Consider the following 18890-nt stretch of genomic DNA (forward strand, 5'->3'; position numbering starts at 1 on the left):
TGTTTTAAACATGCAAACAAATCTTGCTGAAACAGAACTAAGCTATTACGGGTTTAATAATTAATTCATGAGGAGTTGACACACAAGCATGCACAGCATTTTGTCTCCCTAAACAGAAGAAAGGTAGCAGGGAAAATAGAAGAGCAATATAGTGATATCAAGCAGAATTGTCATCTCATTTAATTCTAATTTTCTCATTTAGAACCAGGAAAACACAGGAGAGGACACAAGAGTCTATCTGTCTGTGTAGACAGCAGTAATAACATTAAATGAGAAATGTTGTGAGTAATTATCTGATAGCAACACAGAATGCCCAAGAGCTTCACACGGTTCTGTTCAAGTATAGACTGAAATGTCATCTGATGCCAGAATTTAGTTTTTCCTACATACCTACAAGTGAAGATGCAGAAAAGGTTAAATGAAAAAATAATAATGTATTAAATTTGTTTTTTTTATTATAAAACATAAAACAAACTGCTCTTAGTTATTTACAGCTATATTATTTACAAAATAATGAATCCTGTTTATCTATGAATTATATTCCCTCACAGCATGACAACAACAACAAAAAGCCCCAAGCACCAATTCAAAGAGATTCTTTCTGCCACACAATACTGTCTTGGGATGCACTGTCACAGGTCCACATGCTTTAACTTTTCAAGATTCCACTGTCACATCTCCCCGTGTTTAAGTGAATTGTATTTTTAAACCAGAGATTTTATCACATCCCCCCTAAACTGGCATATCACCTCTATCAGCTCATAGAGGTGATATGCCAGTTTAGACATATCACCTCTAAATGCATATTCATATTTTCCAAAAGTAATGAGTCACAGATTCAGTTACTCACACAACACTTTTAAATACTTACCATGTTAAAACCATATGTATTTTTTGAAAGTGTTTGCATGAATGATTGTCCAGTAGGTGGTCATGTCATCTGCCCATTTCCCTGTTTTTCCTCTGGTCTGATACTCTTTGTTTAGTGTTTAACCTGTTTTTTCTTACCTGAGCTACAGCATTCACTACCTTGGTTACTGTAGCCCAAGCAGGTTTTTTTTTTCTTTCTTTTAAGCCGCTGTCACTCACAAGAAAACGCTTTGGATAAGTGTGCTGTTTCTTTTTTGTTTTTTTATTCTGCAGTCTTGGAGCTTTTTGCTGTAACTACCATGCTTCTCCCCTACAACAAATACAACTATTGTTTTCTCAGTGGTCCACATAAAGGTGTTTGCTCATATGGAGACATCCACACTGTAGGAGAGCAAGCTTGTGCCTGTCACCTTAAAATCATTCTGATTCACTTTTATGGTTAAAAACAGAATAAAACTGAAATTTTTAAAAAAGAAATTTGTATGTGGCCTTATTTTATGAGCAAAGTAAATCTAGTGTACGAACATATAACCAGTCTTGTGGAGTAACTGAATACATGCACTGGCGCTACGTATTTAAAATACAAAATATGAGTAACTGTATTCCGTTACAGTTACCATTTAATCTAATTTTGGTAATTTTGCTGGCAACCCAAACAAAACACACATTAAGAAGCTCTAATGTAAGTGTCCTGTTAATGTTGGTGTCGTCAGTCACAACGGACCCACCAGTGCAACAGAGACAGCAATGCATGGGCAGGAATGCATTTCTTACTTGGAAATTCCAACACCGTTTTACATTTAAAGAAGAAAGGGATGGGCGAAATCTGACCGTGAAATGCAAACTCTGTTTGCCAGCAGCCGAGCTGCTCTCAGCGTCAAAAGACTCCAACCTAAGGAAACATCTGGAAGTAAGTTCTTTTTTAAAAGCTAATGTTAGCCTACCACAACTACCTTGTTGTAGTTGTGCTACCTACCTGGGTTATGTGTCACTTCAACATCTTCGGTGTGCTATTGCTGTGTGATTTATTACTAACAGAAACAGACAGAAAGAAAACATATTACTGATACAGAAATAGTTTTCAATACGAGATCACTGCAAACAGTGCAGCCTTACCTAATGGCCACCCTACTGTTACTCATTTTATATAAAGATTTATAAATCTAGTTGGTGTTGCTTTCAGAGCTGCACATGAATTTTTGCAGCTAGCAGGTTGTTAATGCTTTCCATCAAGTCTAACAATCTGCAGTCTATGAACTAACCTCAGCTAACACCAGCTAACAATGTTAGCTCGGTGGCGAGTAGCCTTGAGTAATAGTAATAAATCACACAGCAATAGTACGTTCATGCAGTTGCAAAAAGCATGACAATATATCAAGTAATCCAAAGTATTTGGAATACCTTACAAACTACATTTTGGACCATGTATTCTGTAACCTGTAGTGGAATACATTTTAAAAGTAACCTTCTCAACACTGCATATAACACATAACATATAACCTCAGTATAGGCCATCAACAGCTTTGAAAATGTCTGAAGTCATCTGACAAATCCAGCATGAGCTTCCTGTGATACAGATCACTACTGTCACAGGACTGAAATCTAAGAAGACATTATTTGCAACAAATGAATGAAAAAGAACACTGCCGACTGCTAAAACCATCCCACACCAGAAATGTAGGAAAGCCAGAGCACATGGTTTCACAGTTCATCAAGCAGCTCTGAGAAAATCCTGCATGACTTTCCCATAATACAGCTGGCCTGGCTGCCACAAAAGAACAGAGAATTCTGATCTACTGTTAAATAAGGAAGCAGAGAGCCTGCAATGAAACATCTGTGTGCTAAAGCCATCCCACAGGACAGGTCCTGTTAAGCCTAGTGTGGTAAGCAACATGGATTGTGGATTTGATGCATGGGTGGATTAAGGCCCCCTGGAACCTAACTGTACACACACCACTTTGTCTGAAACCATTTCGAACAACAACACCGGAGGGATCTAAAAGGTGCTAAGAGTTTTTGCAGCCTGCAGTCACAAGCTGTTAATGTCTTGATCCCCGATTCAAGCAGAAAGCTGAACATATTACATCGTTATAACACCCTGTTTTAGTGAGGGATCGCCAGCGCTGGAATAAGAAGCTGTTGCTCATACCAAATGCTGTTCACAACCTAAGGGATGCTGCTGTTTTTCAGAGAGTGGTGGAAAGTACATTCAAGGCACTTGCATTATGCTGAAAATGTCAGTTTTAGACTACTTCATACCTGCACATTTCAGATGGAAATATTGTCCTTAAATCTAATTTATTAGTTTGAAAATCGGCATAACTTGTGAGCCTGCCTTAGTCCACAAGTCATTACCTGTGCTTGACATAAGTTAGACAATTGATAGGCCATTAATTGAATGCTAGTGACCCAGTTATATAAAATGCTGAACCTGCACAACTTAATGAGGACTCCTTTTTTATTCAAGTTCAGTTAGAATAAACAGTGATTGCAGATTGTACAGGAAAAAAGCAACACTGACATTTAGATTAGTTCCATGAGACTCACTCTGTCTATATACGTCTGTCTACAACGAGGTAAAAAATGTCCCAGGAAAATGGAACAACAAACAAACAATGAACGTCCTGCTTTGCTCCTTGTAGTTGGTGGTAACGCTTAAGAAGACAGAAAGCAATAAATCTGAATGAAAAGCTTACCACTGCCACTTTAAGCAAGCACTTTAAGAAGTAGTTACCTGACAGACAGGTAAGACAGAGTAGTATCGCTCATCCACCCCATGGCACTTCTGCTCATTATTATTTTCCCTTTCCCGTAGTTTATGATGTGTCCTTGTATCTCAGGGTTCCACTTCTTGTTTATTTCTGGGCAAGATAGGGCAATAAAAATGATTTTTCCTTTTTGATCAATAATTGTAGAGGATATTTGCACGATTAGCTGTGTGCTTTGTCATAGTTTCAATCACTTGCCTGTGTTAAAAAGAAGAGAAAAAAGAAAACACACAATAAAAAGCTCTATTTTTGTCACAAATTAGATCACGAAGGGACTGATATGCGCATTTGCATGCATATTAACAAAAACTCCAACAAATTTATTTCAGATGAGCCCTGGCACAGTGATTCAGTAATCCTGATATTTCATTAGCCCAGACGACCTACATTCCCTGGTGCTTTGGATTAGCAGAGCCTGAGCTACTACTGTCAGTCATCTGATCTCATATCATATTTGTCTGAACCACAGCGTGTCACAGTGACTGTGATTAGTGGTTGACACTGCTCCCTCTGGGAATAACATGGGGGCTCAACCCAGTGACACTTCTTAGCCCTCATCACAATGAGCAAGTCTCATGGGGAATTATAAGGATAGACCTTTTAAATAGAGCATTATGGGGTTAATGTTTCTTTAAGATTTCTCTGTGTCCTATAGTGAAATGTTAATCACTATAAATTGAAATAAACAGAAATGAAACAAAAGGACCCAAGAGACGTAACGCATGCTTAGTTCAGATTTAAACAGTGTACGATCCTGTTCAGAATTTACACATAATAACTTTAAACACAGAGCAAATTCCAAAGGGAACAATTTGCACTAAGCTGACAGGGGCTTGAAAGCTTGATTTTAAAACTTGCAGGATTAAGTATCACTGCTGTCAATACACAAACCTCAGATAAGAGACTAGTGATAATGTAAGAGCTAAGTGGATGAGTGGCCTGGCTTTGCTATTTACCAGATGAAGTGGGCACTTTCTGTTACACTTGTTGTATTAAGAGTGTAATCATCCCTCTATCTGTCTCCACTCGCCTACAGTCTTTGAAAGACTTAGGAGGGTGACACATACAGTAACAAACATAAAATACACTGTAATGCAGGTATAAGTGTAAATTTAAACATCCCAAAAAAAAGTGTTTTGCACAGAAAAATCAGAGACTAAAATTGTCATTGTGCAAATATGAAAATGTATTTAATAGGTAATAGATTACACAGAGCATAACCACTGTAATGCTCACTGATCCTAAAAAATATGATCAGGGTGTCATTATTGATCCCTGCAGGGAAACCTCTTCTCTGAATTTAGCCCGTCCCAAGTATCAGCAGCAGCTATCGGACTGCTAACTCCAGTATAAGTGCACAGAAAGATGCAAGTGCACACAGAGGTTTTCTGCCATGACCCAAGCATAATGAATCTGAAGTGATCAATGTTTATCAAATAAATTAGTCTAACATGCTTTTAAGCAAAATATCCAAGAGTAGACAAGCATAAGCATCTCACCTTCATATATATGCAGTTTACATCTATATGTGTCAAGATGTGTCATCACTCCATTTAATTATATTTAACATTAGTGTGCAGCATTGCCATAACTAGTACATTAATTCATTTTTTGTACACAGACTGAATATAGATTCGATTTCATCAATGAAACATGATAATTCCAATTTGTAAATTACAGTAAGGCTTCATTTAAAACAAATACGTAAAGCAAGATATGCTTTAGGGTGGAAGATTAGCAGGAGCAGGTATTACAGACAAACAGCTTTGTAGTCAGATTCACCGCCTGCTAATCACGTTTTGCTTTAAAGCTTGAAAATGACAACAGACAAAAATCCATTAGCACCTTCAAAACTGGAGGTACACGCGTCAGTAACTGACGTCTCCACGGCAACATCCATCTATGTTTCTGTACGTCACACTTGTCCTGATCTTTAAACCACAGAATTTTAAATTAGTGTATGTTTAAGCCATATGTAATAACATCTCCTGAGGTTCCTGAAGTATTTGGTACGCACAAGAATGTCAGCCCAATCTGGAATGCCTGCGTTCAAGTACAAAAATCTTGGCAGAATTTGGATTCCACATATCCATTCCTTTTTAACCTTTAGCCATGCTGGGGCACAATAACCAAAAATCATCCTTCAGAAAATAATACTTGTCAGAGGCTGCCGCTTGGGGCTAATGCTGTATCCTTATTCTTGATTTAAACCCTGGTTTCTGTGGTGGAAAAGAGTCTTCTTCTGGAAAGTGTCTGGGAACAACACAAATATGCTGACTTTGATATTTTCTGGAGGTTTCAAAGAACACCTACAAAAGCTTCTTTAAAAGGGAACATGATGGGCGAGCTAATAAAGAAACAAGCTACATGGATATATGTTTAAAAATATTATATCAGCAGTGTTTAAGTACTGTGTCTGGGGGTGGGCGTCCGGGTACACACCGGCTCACTCCTTGGCGGCCGCTTATCGGGGCCTGGAGCCTGGGGCTCGCTCGGGCCACTTCGGAGGTGGGGTGCCCCCGGCCTCTCAGCCTGGGGCTCGGTCACTCAGGCACGGCTGGCTGCCGGCGGAGCTCACGGACGCGTCACTGCAACTCCCCCTGGCTTCTGCTCCGCGGCTGCTGAGTGAGCCCTCATCTGGGACTCTCCTCAGCTCTTACTGGGACAGTGGCGCGGCTGCCCCTCTGTTGGTCTTCCTTGGTCTCTTGTGTTCTGGGGGCCTCTGGATGTCTGGAGTTTTGATCTCCTCCATACCTGCTTCATACCCTGGAGGACGGGGCTGTGGCCCCCCCACACCCTCTAGCAGATCGTTACATGGAGAAACCTTTGGAATACAAGCATGCTGATCCACACAGGTATGCACACAGGTGTACACACGGGTATGCACAGACGTGGACTACAGCTTTCTTGGCTGCTGCCTCAAAGCATATTGTGTACTGTCTATCTTGCGTGCTGCACAATATCGTTTATTATTTAGTATCTACTGATATCTACTGCTAGCTAGTTTATTGTGATGGTGCTGTTTTTTTTATTATGTTGCTCTTTGTTGTTTGCTTTCTCTTCTGTTTTTTTTCTCCATACAGGTGACCCAGGTGTTTTGTTTTTTTGTTTTTTCTTTCTTCCCCCCCTTCTCACCGTCTCTTCTCCCCTTTGGTTTTCTTTCTCTCCCTCTCTTTCTTTCATTCTTTCCCCCTGTCCTATCCCCCAGACATGTCTGTCCCGTTTGTAGCAACTGAAAATAAAATAAATTCATAATTATAATAAAGGTCAATCAAATGGACCAATATGGCAAGGCCATGATGATCCACTTGGTAAAATAAATCCGGCATCTTTCTTGGCCTTAAGACAACAATTCTGATGGCTAAAGATCCAAACGGGACACAAAAAAAACAAAAAAAAACAAAACAGTGTTTAAGTACCAAGTCCAAGTAGTGCCACAGAGAAAGAAAAAAAACATGTAATCAATGGGCAGGATTCAGCATCTTGTAATTAAGCATCCCATTTAGCCTCGATCGTGCAGTTTCTACATACAGAAAAAGAAACAAAGCTTTTTATTTGAAGTAAGTATTTTAATCAGTTTAAACCATAAACAAGTTACACCCATTGGTAACCTCAGTAGTTTATAGACATATTTCATTTGTCCAATCATATGGACATACATAGAATACCATCATTATTATTATTATTATTATTATTATTATTATTATTATTATTATTATTCAGCATTTCTCAAGTTTGAAAGTTCCAGAGGAAAATGATCATTATTCCTAAAGTAAACAAATGTGTGTCATGTGCTCCGAGAGAAAGCTTGAAGGCAGTCAGTATTCAGACATTAAACTGTGGATATGAATCACCCACAGTCATCATCACATCAAACCTTAGAAAACATTAAATCCATTTTGAGCTACCAAAGCATCTGGATTTTGGAAGGGAACAATGAAATCTAACAGCAAAGCACCATATTGTTCAAGATCAAAGCAGCCTTTGGCAGTGAAATTTTCATAAAGACATTATGTTGTGAAATAATGACTTATGATTCAGAACAGACTACGTCCTGAATCAAAGGAAGATATGTTAAAAATGTACATTACGTTTGAAGTCTTTCCTCCCCACTGCTGTCAGACTCCACAACAAAGACTTTAACTGAACAAACACACACATCCACACATGTGCAATAACACTAAGTGCAATAATCTTTTCTGGCATCGTTGTATTTTTACTCAGTTGTATATAGCATTCGTATTCTATTTTTATCTTATTGTATATTTTTATTCTATTTTATTCTACTGTATATAGTATATTATTTTATTCTATTCTGTACAGCTGTGTACTGTATTTATTCTTATTGTATTCTAATTTTTGCGTCATAACTTTTGCACTGTCCACTTCCTGCTGTGACAAAACAAATTTCCCACGTGTGGGACTAATAAAGGTTATCTTATCTTATCTTATTTTCAGGATGGATTATTGAAAATAAAGGAAATATGCAAGTCCCACAAGAACAATTATTTAATGAATGCTGGTAGTGAACTGCTTTCAAGGGAAAAGTGAAAACCAACGATGTAGATGTCAAATATAATTACATTACAGGTTAAAGCAAGAGAAATTTGTAAAATTCATAGTTCATCACCTATGATTTGTGCAATGTACTTTCTTTGCTTATTTAAGGATTTGCTCATAAGTTACACGTGTTATGTTGGCTAATGTATCTTATTACCCTGTATTCATATATATGCAGCTAAAAAGTTGTGTTTTTGTTTTGTTTTTAAGAATAAGGAACAATGTTAATGTCAAATAGTTCTGAGAACAGGCCTATAAATATTACAATCCTTACATGTTTTAAATCTGGCTAATCTCACATTCAAGATACTTTCTCGTGAACCTCGTGTAGCTCCAGTTATTAGATTTTCAGAAGTTCCTTTAAATCACAATTCAAAAGGTTTTCTCTGAATATTTATCCCTCAGATCCCTCAGGATACTACAGTAGACCTGCATGTTGACAGTTTCCCCGAGGGATGAATTCACAGTGTGCAATCCAATGAATGTTGAAATAAAGGCATTGTTCTCCCAGTGTTGTTTCTGGGAGAACCTGCCAGAACCTTCTTTGCCCAAAGGCAAAGAAACTGAAAACTGCTCAGTTATAGCTGGAGACCAAGCTCTCAACACCAACCTTGACAGAAAATTCAGGTAAGTTTAAAAGTCAAGTTAATGCTTTCTGTCTATCCCAACATATCTGAGTAGATGACCTTGAACATGAGCTTTCAAAAGTTCATGTTCTTACAGCTGAAAACCGTCCACTTTTATCCAGTAATAACAGATTACCATAGGCTGGATCATGCTGAGCTGCCTCTTTCAGCTAACATGAACATTTTGGGAGCGCAAAAGCTTCCTTATTTCTAATGTAATGACAAATTTGGCTGATGAAGACTAAAACTAAATACCTTCAGTATTTGATATTTTAGTTTAGTTTATTTTGTCATTACACACTATCATTTAAGATTGCTTTTTTCCCCCAGTTTTTAACTATAATGGTTTTCTGAGTTACCATAGCAACCTGTCTATGGGCAAATTGGACTAATTTAAACGAGGAGTTAAATTGTTGTCCTGCTTCTCAATACCTTTTGATGACCTCACATTACTCTCTTTATTGCCCCCGAATAGCTACTTGTATGTCATTCACAGTGGCAACTGTAACAATGTTCTGCTATAAACATCTCATTTGTCAAGTCTTGGCCTCTTTTTACAAATCACAAGGAGGGAAGTTTAAGAAAAATTCACTATCTGGCCTTATGGGGGTTTGTTGTCCCAGCCTAAATTTCCTGCACTGCAACTCAAATACAGTCCGTATCCCTTTCAACCCCAGTGGTCCCTGTAGCAGGAGTGAGCCTTTTCTGTTATTAAACTGCAACCAGCTGCTGTTATTTGAGGGTTTCAGAGTGTGGCACACTGAAGTGAAAAAGTAGTCTGGTATTACTCCGACTGAAATGAATGCAGCATTTATTGTGCTTTCATTTCTGATGTATTACATTTGGTGGAGTTACAGGTGAGAATTTTTCAGAACAGATTTAGAAGCATCACCACGGCTGGCTTGTATTTTCACTCTAATTTACAGGTTTAACCTCTGGGGGGGTCCTAGAAAAATGCATACACTATTGGTCTTAGAGCCACAAATCGACCACGCCCAAAAAAGTGCTATAAAAAATTTATATATTAATATTTTTTTCCACTTTAAATTAGCCAGTCTTTTAGACCTACTTCTCCTTGAAATATTCATGTCAAGTTTTAATTACATTTCGCGGATTTTAACCCTTTATATCCCGGTTTCGTCACATGAGCGCACTGCTTTTTTTGCCCCAAAAAACAAAAAACTTGAATATTTTCCAAAAAAAACATTTGAGGTAATATTCAATTGTTATTATAATTAGGCCTTTGGATGGACTAAAGATTGGCACCAAGAGTCATTTCGATCGCCTTTTATTTTTTTTCCAGGAGCGCATTTCATAAAATGCACACTATCGACCACGCCCAAAAAGTGCAATAAAAATATTAAATATTAATTTTTTTTTTCACTTTAAATTGGTCAGTCTTTTAAAACTACTTCTCCCTGAAATATTCATATAAAGTTTTAATTATATTTTCGTTGTTTTAACCCTTTAAATTACAAAAAAACTAAAAAAAAAACTAAAAAACTAAATATTTTCCCAAAAAAACATTTGAAGTAATATTTGATTGTTATTATAATTAGGCCTTTAGATGGACTAAAGATTGGCACAAACAGTCATTTCGATCGCCTTTTATTTTTTTTTTCAGGACCAGAAAATGGTCTCCAGGCGGCAAATGCTCCTCCTCTAGGCCGAAATAAGTGCATGTTGCCGGGGTAAGTCGCGACGATCACCGGGGCACGATCACCGGGGACTGCTTTTTCCAGCCCACACGTCCGATACCACGTGACAACAAATACGTCATTTCCTGTTGACTAAAAAAAAAAAAGCACCCTCTCATGGTCCTAGGGACCAAAAAATGGTCCCGCACGATCAGCGGGCGAAACCGCTGCAGCACGCCGGAAATGACGCTTCATTCCCCGCAGGTCTCTTTAAGCAGCCCGCTGTTTTCCAGCCCCGGGTCAAATGTGGAGCAAGGGCGCCACCCGGTGGACAAATAAAAAAATTACAACTCTAAGGCCAGTACTGCAAGCGGAAGCGGAAGCATTACCGATCACGATCGATTTGACCGTAATTTTTTTGCCGTGAAAAATAGCGTTTATAATGGGTTTCAATGGGGCACAAATCGACCACTAAGCCCAATAGTGTGAGTTTTTCGCTAGCTTAGCCACTGAAGCTAATTTCTGGAAGTCATACTGAAATTTTAACAGTAAATGGGACCAAACTTTTTTTTGCAGACTTTCGCTATATTCCATTCAACACAGTGCAAATGGCGTGTAAACGAAAAATGAAAACAGCCGCAAATCGACCCAAGACCACCCAGAGGTTAACTGGGAACAATTTTGCCCCGTAGTTGTGCAGTTTGTACTTACAGTTCTGTAACTGTTCATGATGACTGAATGGGAAATTTCAGGTCAAATTTCTATAAAAAATAGCCTAGGGCTTATGTATTAACACATAAGCCCTTTCTCGGTTTCTGTCAGCTGCTTTTACAAAATATGTCCTTGTTCCGCCTTCAGACAGAACCTTAAATTTCTAAAATGCAGAAAGGTTCACACCCATCCTCATCAATCCGACGTGCAGGCAGATTGACCACCCCCCAACCCACCTCCAAGGCCAGCTGCGACCCCGGGACAAGGCCAGTCCAGCCCCTGAACCACCAGCTAACCCCCACCTGAGGCAGGGTGTTGGAAGTCTTGCCCACTCTAAATTTGTGACAAAGCTAAATTTGCACTCTTGTAGCCAGACCCCTTTTCCCCACACTGACATTATTATGGCCAATAACTAAAATACATTTCCAAACTGTCATAATGAATCCAGGATGAAAAGTACAACATCCCACAAGCTGTGTTTAACTGTGATTTTAGGTGCTTTAAAGAGGATTTTTCCTCCAAAGATTAACTGTGATTGCTGTGTAAAGGGCTAAAATTGTAATGCCTCCTGAGCCTTGGTGCAGCAAAATGCAGCTGGGAATTTCAAAGCCTTTGGATATAGATGAATCATTGTCTCTGACCAAAGTTTCTCTGCTTCTTGATTTAGAGGTAGTGTCCTGGTCTGTGTTCTTTCACCCTGATGAATTAAAGCCCAGCGACTGTCACAGAAGGACAGTCCTGCTTGTGTCTCGACATTTGATGAGTTTTGTCTCAAAACATGAGCTAAAGCTCCTCGATCGCTACGTGAAAACCATTAGGAAGCATTTTCATTTGGTGACCCTTACCTTATGTCCTCCTGTATTGAGCCTGAGAGGGGTCAGGTACGGGTCAAAAATCATGTGACTGGTTTCGATGTCGATGGGAGACTGCCTTTTCCCAATGGCACACAGGTTCCAGGCTGAGTTCACCAGACCCCAGAAGGATGGAACTAGTGTTGGAACGAGAGGGAAAAAAGAAAGCAATTATTGTGTGAGCGCCTGTGCATGCCTGTGCACATGCAGGCACAAGATCAAACCATAAAAACAGAAAGAAAGGGAGCAGATGAGCTTCATTATGATGGGACAGAAGTGCTGGTGGAGTTTAGGGAGATTTAAATTTACATATGGCTTCATTAAAATCCAACTAAAAAAAGAACTTTCATTAAAGTCTCCAGGTTATTATCTGCAAGTACAAGTAAGGCGGAGAAATGGACTTCTTAAAAGTGACTCAAAAGTTCTCTCCATCGTTTTTATTGCACATAATTTACAATACCAGAACTTGGCAGACCCACAGGCTAAGCTGAGCCTTGCAACAGAAATATACCTCCCCGGAATAAAGTAGTACATCTTACTTTTACACTTAAAATATTTTCATGATGGTTGTTGAATTTTCTGTTGATAACATAATAACAGCATTAATTAACATTGTAAATATAAGGATCCTGTAATTGAGTCTGTGTTTATTGTGTGAATGCTGAGTATTAAGCTCATTCTCATTCCCAGGGTGTCAGTTATTTGGGTAGATTTGGCGTGTGTTCCGAGTGAGATGAATGGAAGGGGTGTTTCAATGTTTTCCTAAAAGTAACCAAGTCATTTTCAGCACCTAAACGTAACTCTTTTTTAGTGTATTAACCTGGCAATATAGTTTTCTTTGCCTAAAGCTGCCCTAATACTTTAGTGCCAAACCTAGCCAAGACGTTTTTGTTGCCTGTACCTAATAAGTGAATCAAAGCCACAATACAAAGTTAATAATAAAGCTAAAATCAAAACAATTAGTGAGGAAAAAAATCACTAACTCTGTTAACTGAACTGTAAAGGAATAAAACACTTTTGACATTCACTAGGGCACAAAGGCTTGTGTTTCATTGGTCCTCTAATGAACTGGAACTGAATGCTGAAAGGCATCACTGATGTCCCCTCATACCCAATATACAGTGCAGACCACATGGAACCATTTTTTCTCCCTCTGTGCTCGAGCATATACACTTGGAAATAAAAGAGTAGATACTTGACTGAAGTGGCGAGACTGAGCTTCATTTGATTTGGTTTCCATTAATGAACAGTGCTGTGATAAAAGTCTTTGCCCCTTCCTGATTTCTTCTTCTCTTCTTGTCATACTTGAATGTTTCAGGTCATCAAACAATAATAGTAACATTAGACAAAGATAAGCCAAGTTTCTTTTTTTTCTTTTTTAAAAAAGAAGATTTAACATAAAGATTTCACACTTTAAAAAAAGGTATCAAATAAAACTGGTCCAATGGGAATATCTCAAACATTTAATTGACTCAATGATATACTCTGATTAAAAAGACACGGCATACTTTAAGCACTTAGAAGTCTGTTGTGTCTGATCTCATTTAGCACTGTAATGATATACTTGCATATTCTACCTTGTAGTTGCATTAAACTGTACTGTGAATTTTAAAAATCAAAGTCTTTCTAGAAGTGAAGTAGTTTTATGCCTTTTATTATGACACAATATTTCATCGTACACCTCTCTGCATTTAATCATTAGTCATTATTAATCTCTGGCTCTCTTCCACAGCGTGTCTTCGTCCTGTCTTCCTCCCCTCACCCCCAACCAGTTGCGGCAGATGGCCAGCCATCCCTGAGCCTGGTTCTCCAAGAGGTTTCTTCCTGTTAAAAGGGAGTTTTTCCTTCCCGCTTTTGCCAAAGTGTTTGCTCATAGAGGATCATTGTGAAACCTAGCCCTCAGTAAATCACATGATAGGATGGGGCTAGGCTTCACAATGGGTACACGCAAAACCTTGGCTGATTGTGACCCATGCCGGTTTTCACACCTTGGCTCGTGTGATTAGGTAGAGGATCAATCGGAGGTCCATGACCCTCTTGGGGACTCTCCCATAGGGCTTAAAATCAGGGACTCTCCACCAGTTGCTCTTAGAACTGAAGAAACTTCTCGGATGAGAAGGTGAAACGTCTTAAAGGAAACTTAAAGAAGTCCAGACGCTTATCTTTCCAAGCTCCTTAAACAACTAAATTGAACATTCCTGTGTAAGAGAACAATTTTCCTCTTTTTTCCATATTTTTTTAATTTTGCAATACCTGTACTGCAGGATCCCTGCTGTCTGAAACGTTTAACCTCTAAAAGTTAGACTGTTCATTTTAAAAGGTGTTTTTTAAAAAACAAGAGCATGAAAATTTTCTTTGATTCTTGTCAAATTGCCATGTGGCTATGATAACTGCCATATCCAAGGTTTATAATGTAGCAGCACATAGTAACATGTAATTAAAAACAATATGATGATGTCATGATGAAACAAGCATGTTTTCTGAAATATTGCACCTGGGAGGGAACAATTCTGAACTTTATATGGTTGCTACGGGTTAATTAGCCAAGGGTGAGGAATTTGACTACCAGTAGATGTTTGTAATAAATCTTTTGGCTTCAGTGTTCACTTTAACCAAAGCACGTGTCAGTGATAAATTAGGCTTTGTTGTGTTATCTCAACATGTAATGCAGGATCATTGTAAACCCAAGACTCTTGTAGGATTAGATGTTCAGATAATCAGAAGAGTTTTGCTCTCTATCAGATAATCCTCTGTAGTCACATGATTACTACTGTCCAGAACAGAACAAGCTGGACAAAGAATGGGACTGGAAATATGGTAATGATAGCTGATGTTTAAGGCAGCCAGATGGGGGCAACATGTGTTAGCAATGCAATTGACAGATAGGGAAAGGATGCGCACATGCTCACAGGCATACAGAGCCTTAGATGACATTACTAAATCAACTGTAATTTTGACACATGCACACAAAGTCTTTCTCTCACCCCAGGGCTTATCACTAACTGTCATAATGCTTTTCATCTCCAGGCTTAATGACAATTCAGAGTGTGAAACAGCTGTCATTTTGCTCTAAAAAGTAATCAAGTCATCTAAGCTAAGACCCAGCTAAATGGGTAAAGAAAAAAAATTGAATGATTGAAGTTTTGGTCCACAAAATTTAGATCAGAAAACTTATTTATATAACTTTCTCCAATTGCACTCTATTTTAAAATTCATGCACACTGATTAACACCTGGGAGCTGTTCCTGACAGCCTCTACTGCTATCCCCCCACCCTTCCCTTCTTACAGTCTGTTCTCCTCTCTCTCCAGCCTCATCCATTCTTCCATCCCTCTCTGACCATATTCTGGGGAGAAGTGGAGTGACAGATGTGGCAGCCCTGACCTGCGGAGTGCAATCCTGACCCCTGCTTGGCACATATCCGCACACGGTTATATCACCAAGCTTTGTTTGTTTGTGTAAGTAGGTCTGTGTGTGACACACAGACACCCACTGTATGTCAGGAAACACATCAAGCTCTGTAGGAAACAAATAATTACTTGGGTCTAAAAAGTGGAATATGTCTATTGTGTTGTGTATGGGATTTAAATAATGGTGGCAGCTATTAGTCAGGACTCCTGTAGTTTCATTGCATCTAAAATCCAGATTGTCAACTGTGTTAGATTACATCATGTCGGTCCAGGTCTCTTTTAATCTTGAAGTGCTATGATGTAAATACAAAAAAGACTAAACATTAACACTTCATTGTTTCAATTTCAATCTAAGCTGAAATTTATTATAGAAATGGACAGCTGACAAAACAGAACCAGAGAAAAATAAATAAAGGCAAATATAGAAATCATAGAACAAAAGAACCTGCTTGAACAGTTACGCACCCAAGTATTTCACAGTATCAAAGTAAGCCATTCATACTTTTCTGTATGCCCATGGGTAAGTTACAAACATACTTATATTGGTGAAAATATGTATGAATACACAGAACTGCCTCTGCAACAGCTGGCGGCTTTAAATTCATTTGATTGTTATATTGATTTTCAAGTAGGTCAAATAAAACTTTTCCTCAAATTTCTGCTATTTTAGCACAAGTAGAGATTCCCAACAGACAGATAAAATCCAAAAAGATTATCCCACAGAAATAGTTTAGAGATCTTTAAAACACAAATATGCTGCTCTAGACTGGTTATGAAATACAGGAGGAGCATCATATTTTCTAAATAAACAGAGTTCATTTTGGTTTGGCAGAAATAAAAAATGATTCTAGACATACTGGATTAAAGTTATTGACCATGGCGCCACCCCCAGAGAAATAAATCTCATCCGAATGGCTTAAGTCAGTGGCTAAGCTAATGCTTCTATGCAGCTGTACTTAAGCATATTGATGTTTTAAGCTAATTGCTGTCAGCATGCTAATATGTATGTTTAACATGCTCACCATGTTAGGATGTTACAACGTTAACACATTTGTTAACAAACCAAAGATGAAGAACATCCTAAATCCTAAAATTATTTGGAAAAAACTAAAGCTTTTCACCAAATCTCTACAGGCCATGAGTTTAACTCATACACCACAAACTTCAGTTCTCTCAATATCTTTTAGTTCACATGTCACAGGCATTTTTCAGGATTTGCTAGCAACTGGACTACAAATATACACTAAGGATACAGCTTTGCTTGTGGCAACAAATTCCTCTTGAACATAAAAAGGGTTAAGTGGCAGCACAGAACAAGGACTAAGTTTTGATGCATTTCTGTCATTTATATCATACTACTTAGCCTTTTGGTCTCAGGTATCAGTCTGAGCTTTTGAACCGTTGACATCCCTTAAAATCATCGTAGGAATGTTAAAAGACAAAAGACTATTTAAAAAGGAAAACTGTGGAAATCAGTGAAACCAGTGGGTGATGTCACACACACACACAGTCCGTACAATCGACTAATAAAGAAAAAAAGGACACAAAGACTAAGACAGGTAATGAGAGTAGAGAGACAGAGACTGGGACGGAGGGAGGAAGCCCTGAGGACCAACCATCCTTTTTAATATTAATAAATGTAACCGGGTTCAAATGGCGGGGAAAAGAGAGAGAGACAAAAACTGAGAGAGAAAAGGGAGATAAAGAGTCAAAATGCACTGCCTGCAGATATGTGGAGCTTAAAAGGAGAAGAGCTTTCTGGAAACGTGCGTGTTAAGTGATAAAGACTTGTTTAAATCTGCACTGTAGCATGGGTTACTGTATGGTGGATGACAAAAGCTGTCGGATACTGGGTTAATCTGTATTATCAACCACCAAACTGAAAGAATGCACAACTAGTAAAAAGTCTGTCTTACTCTTCAGTGCTAAATGGGCTCCATTGTTGTCCAGGAACTATTAAAATACATCAATGAGCCAAACAGCTTTTATGGGTAATGTGTCCCTTCATTACCACGAACATTTACGTTCCCACATACACAATTCTGCTGCCCCAAATGCTCAATAAAGCATTAAATATGGATTATTCCGCCACAGATTGTAGAGCTTGAGAAACGCTCTAACTCTATCTGATTGAATAACCCTTGTTAAACATAGTAACCAGTAGTTTATGGGGTATTACACAGGTTTTGTTTTAATGTAAACAATAATCTTGTTGACAACAATTAAGAGAGGTAAACTATGGAAAAATATTGTTTTTGCTTGTTTCTCATCTTTTATTTAAACTGAAATGAACTCATGGCGTGTAAGCTCCTGTAGATCCATCCAAAGATACAGTCTCACAGTCACAAAGATTTTGAACAACCTATGAAAATATTCAAAAGTAAGGCAAAGAGATATTTTCATCAAGGGATTATTTGCTGGACTACTTTTGGTTGGATGAACGACTTTCACAAGTCTGCTGGTAACCTGACAACCCCAGTTCATTTTCTGTGTTTCTTTGAGCGAAAATACGTAGCTCATGGAATAAACCGAAAGCACATTTTACACCTATAAGAGAGACAGTCAGAAGATTATAATGAAAAATTGAATAGCAGCTGTGAATGAGCAAGGCAAAAAGAGAGAACATGAGCTCTTAGGGAACAGTGGAGTGACTGCTGTTCTGAATGGAGGATGGAGTTGCTATCAATGTGCCAAAAATGGAAGCTTAAGGGTAGATAACTGGGAGCAGAACAAAGCTGTCAGGGGTGGAGCTCACTCGTGGGGATGAGGTGTAAGGCTGTTCTGAAACCCCTTCATTCAATCAAATCAATTTGGAGTGATCCTCCTCTCCCAGATAACAATAGCCATTAAGTAGATTGGTTACTTGTACAAATATGAGTTTTGCTACTTTCAGAATTGATGTGTAACAGCGGGGAACACACGACTCAGTCACAAAGCCTGCAAACGCTCACATTAACCTTTCTTGTTCTTTACAAAAGCAATTTATCCTCTGAAATGATTTCATTATCAGGTCCTGCTACAACGGAAGCCATAATGAAAGACCCTTATCAGACATACATTCTGTATCAGTACTGCAGTTTGTCGGTCTCTTTGAAATTCTACAAACATAAGCTCAACACGAGTACTTATCTCACTCAAAATTTTGAAGCACACCTATTCCTACTCGTCTTACCGTATTTTCACGACCATAAGGCGCACTTAAAAGTCTTAGATTTTCTTCAAAAAGTACGGCGCGCCCTATAGCGCAGTGCGCCCTGTGTGTTGTAAGGAGGACGTAGTAGAGAACACCATGAGAATGCTAAAGGGTGAAGTGTGGGCGTTGATCGTATATACCGGACAATCGCACATACCTGTATAAAAGGACAGGTATGTGCATTATGTGGAACATCGTTGTTTTAACAACCCTGAAAATGGCAAAGAGACACGCTTATGAAGCACAGTTTAAACTGAAGGCCATC

General features: G+C 38.5%; 1 protein-coding gene across 1 annotated transcript in view; it reads right to left on the bottom strand.

Moving 5' to 3' along the window:
- LOC146633117 (carbonic anhydrase-related protein 10-like) overlaps window positions 1–18890 on the bottom strand; it is a 132896-nt gene that overhangs the window by 44368 nt on the left and 69638 nt on the right. The window contains exon 3 of the mRNA XM_085352914.1: window positions 12018–12160. Coding sequence (XP_085209040.1) covers window positions 12018–12160 — 143 coding nt within the window. The remainder of the gene's footprint in view (window positions 1–12017; window positions 12161–18890) is intronic.

The sequence above is a fragment of the Diplotaxodon limnothrissa genome, linkage group LG4 (genome assembly GCF_057381915.1).
Source record: "Diplotaxodon limnothrissa isolate DT_005_m linkage group LG4, D_limnothrissa_male_GT1.1, whole genome shotgun sequence".
Lineage (NCBI taxonomy): Eukaryota > Metazoa > Chordata > Actinopteri > Cichliformes > Cichlidae > Diplotaxodon > Diplotaxodon limnothrissa.